Source organism: Acanthisitta chloris, unplaced genomic scaffold (assembly GCF_000695815.1).
Source record: "Acanthisitta chloris isolate BGI_N310 unplaced genomic scaffold, ASM69581v1 scaffold34132, whole genome shotgun sequence".
NCBI classification, from domain to species: domain Eukaryota; kingdom Metazoa; phylum Chordata; class Aves; order Passeriformes; family Acanthisittidae; genus Acanthisitta; species Acanthisitta chloris.
Window position 1 is genome coordinate 280 of NW_008660420.1, and position 2,767 is coordinate 3,046.

The 2,767-nt window shown below is 62.7% G+C and overlaps 1 protein-coding gene across 1 annotated transcript in view; it reads right to left on the reverse strand.

The window, feature by feature from the left end:
- Positions 1-1,398: 1,398 nt before the first annotated feature.
- The window catches only part of RARRES2 (retinoic acid receptor responder (tazarotene induced) 2), a gene marked incomplete at its 5' end in the record, with an annotated part of 3,419 nt that continues 2,050 nt past the window's right edge, over positions 1,399-2,767 (reverse strand). The window contains 3 exons of the mRNA XM_009069807.1: positions 1,399-1,512; positions 1,595-1,699; positions 2,409-2,510. Coding sequence (XP_009068055.1) covers positions 1,399-1,512; positions 1,595-1,699; positions 2,409-2,510 — 321 coding nt within the window. The remainder of the gene's footprint in view (positions 1,513-1,594; positions 1,700-2,408; positions 2,511-2,767) is intronic.

A 2,767-nucleotide genomic window follows, 5' to 3' on the forward strand; every position in this document is an offset into this window, starting at 1 on the left:
CAGTGAGAGGACAGGGTGTTTGGGTTCTGAGGGGGGACATGGGGTGGAAGCACACAGAGCTGCCAGATGGGGCATTTGGGTTCTGAGAGGGGGCAAAATGGGGCTGGGGGACACACAGAGCTGCCACAGCTAACATTGGAGCCAGGAGACCCTCCAGTGCCACCACCGGCCTGGCCCCTTTGGTTTCCAAGCTGTTGGACTCCCGATTTGGAGCTGGGAGACCCTTCAGATTACACCAGGGCTGGGAGACCCCCCAGTGACACCACAACCTGAGCTGCAGGACCCCCAAACCGGGACTGGGGGACCCCCAGAGCCACCACAGCCAACACCAGGACCAGGAGACTCCTCAGTACCACCACACCCTGAGCTGTAGGACCCCAAATCGGGGCCAGGAGACCCCCAGAGCCACCCCAGCGTGTCACGGGATCACCGGGGGACACAGGAGGAGCCCAACCTTGGCTGTGGGACATCGTGGTGACCATGAGATGTTGGGAGGACATTGTGGGGACAGGGGACATGGTGGCACTGTGCAGTAAATGTGTCCCACCATCTGGTGTCCCTCTGTCCTGCGACCTCGGGGGAGATTCATTGGGACCAACTGCTCCACCCTAACCCACTGCATCCCTCATCCCTGGGGACCTGGGGCAGAGGGTGACACGGAGCCTTCCCCCCGCCAAACTCCCTCTGGGAATGAGATGCAGGACTGCGGAGCCAGCGCTGGGTTTACTGGGGAGCAGGGACAGGCAGGGCGTGACACGTCCAGGACCCTTCTCGGTCATGCGGTGCTGGGGGGTGATAAGCAGGGGGGGCAGGACCCCCGTGGTGGCAGTGTCTGTCAGTGCTGTGGTGCCTGGAAGGGGATATGGGGAGGGGGCTGTGAGGGGACCCCCATGTCCCTGTGGTGTTCTCCACGTGTGTCCCTGTGTCACCATCCGGGGGGGGTCCAGATGTGTCCCTGTCCCAAGGGGTTTCCAGGTATGTCCCCATCCTGGAGGGTTCTCAGGTGTGTCCCCATGCCCTCATTCCAGGGAGTTCTCCCAGCAGTATCCCCCTCCTGGGGATTTTCCAGGTGTAACCCTGTGTCCCCAACCCAGGGGGTTCTGTCTATCCCAGACATGTCCCCATCCCAGGGGGGTTCTCCAGCTGTGTCCCTGTCCCAGGGAGTTCCCAGGTGTGTCCCCATCCCAGGGGGTTCTCCCAGCTATGTTCCCATCCAAGTGTGTCCCTATCCCATGGGGTGTCCCAGGTGTCCCCACGACCCCCTCCCAGGGGGCTTCTCCTAGCAGTGTTGCCATCCCAGGGGGTTCCCATGTCCCTGTCCCAGCTGTTTCTCCCAGCCATGTCCTGATCCTGGGGGGTGTCCCAGCTGTGTCCCCATACCCACCTATCCATCCCCACCTATGAGGGCAGCCCCCGGGAGAAGGCAAACATTCCGGGCAGGTACAGCATGTCCCCCCCCTTCCCAGCCTCCTCCACCGCACGGCACTCTGCCTCATCCTTCTGTCGGATCTCCTGTGGGACAGCATGGGTTGGCATGGTGGGGGGACACCAGGGGGACATGGGGGACACCAGAGGGACACCAGGGACACCTCACCTTCACCGCCAGGTAGTGGCTGGGGCCGCAGTTGTGGTACTTGTCCAGCACCTTGGGGACGTCGCTGGTGTCAAACTTGTAACAGGCTAGGCAGATTGGCTTCCGCTGAGGACAGAGCATCACATGTCACCCCTCTGAGACCCCCGGGGACCCCCTGGGGGGGTCCTGGCCCCTGTCACCCACCATTGTCCCCTCTGTCCCACCTTGGCACCTGTGGCAGAGGGATGGGGTGCCTGGGGGAGGTCGATGGGCCATGTCACCCCTGGGATGTGACCCAAGGGAGGAGGGAACACCCCAGGACAGGACCCAAGAGAGGGGAGATGTGATCCAGGGATTTGCAATAAGGGAGAAGGGACACCCTGGCATGTGTTGAAGGGGGGGGAACACACCAGGACATGACCCAATGGATAAGGACACCCTGGGATGTGCCCAAGGGAGGGGGGATGTTAAGCAGGGGATGGGGGGACACCCCAGGACATGCCATAAGGGAGAGGGGGACTCCCAGGGATGGGAGTCAGGGGAGGGGGTTTGCCCCAAGGGAGGGAGGGGTACCCCAGAATGTGGCACAGGGGAGGGAGGACACCCTGGGACATGCCCTAATGTAGAGGGGACACCCTGGGATGTGCCCAAGGGAGGGGGGACACCTCAGGACACATCCTAAGGTACGGGAGACCCCTCAGGATGTGACCCAGGGCAGGGGACACACACCCCAGGATGTGATCCAGGAGAGGGGGACACTCCAGGATATGCCCTAGGGTAGGGAGGACTCCCCAGGATGTGTCCCAGGGCAGGGGACACCCCCATGTCCCCTCACCCTGCTGTCCAGCATGCGGCAGTGCCGCTGCGGCGCTCGTTTCCTGCAGGCTGTCTGTGCCAGGCCCAGCCGGAGTTGCACGAACGTCCCCGAGGAATCCTCCTGCAGGAATGGGGACACAGGGGGTGGGGGACTCCAGACTCCCAGGGGAGCTCAGACCTTAGGAGGGACCCCGACTCCTGCAGACCCCAACCTCCAGGAGGGACCCAAACTCCCTAGAGGGACCCCAAATCCCAGGAGGGACCAAAAATCCCACAGACTCACAGGAAAATCCAGACATAGAGAGAGACCTCAAACACCAAGGAGGTACCCTAACCCCAGAGGGACCCCAAAACCCAGGCAGGCCCCCAAAGCCCCCA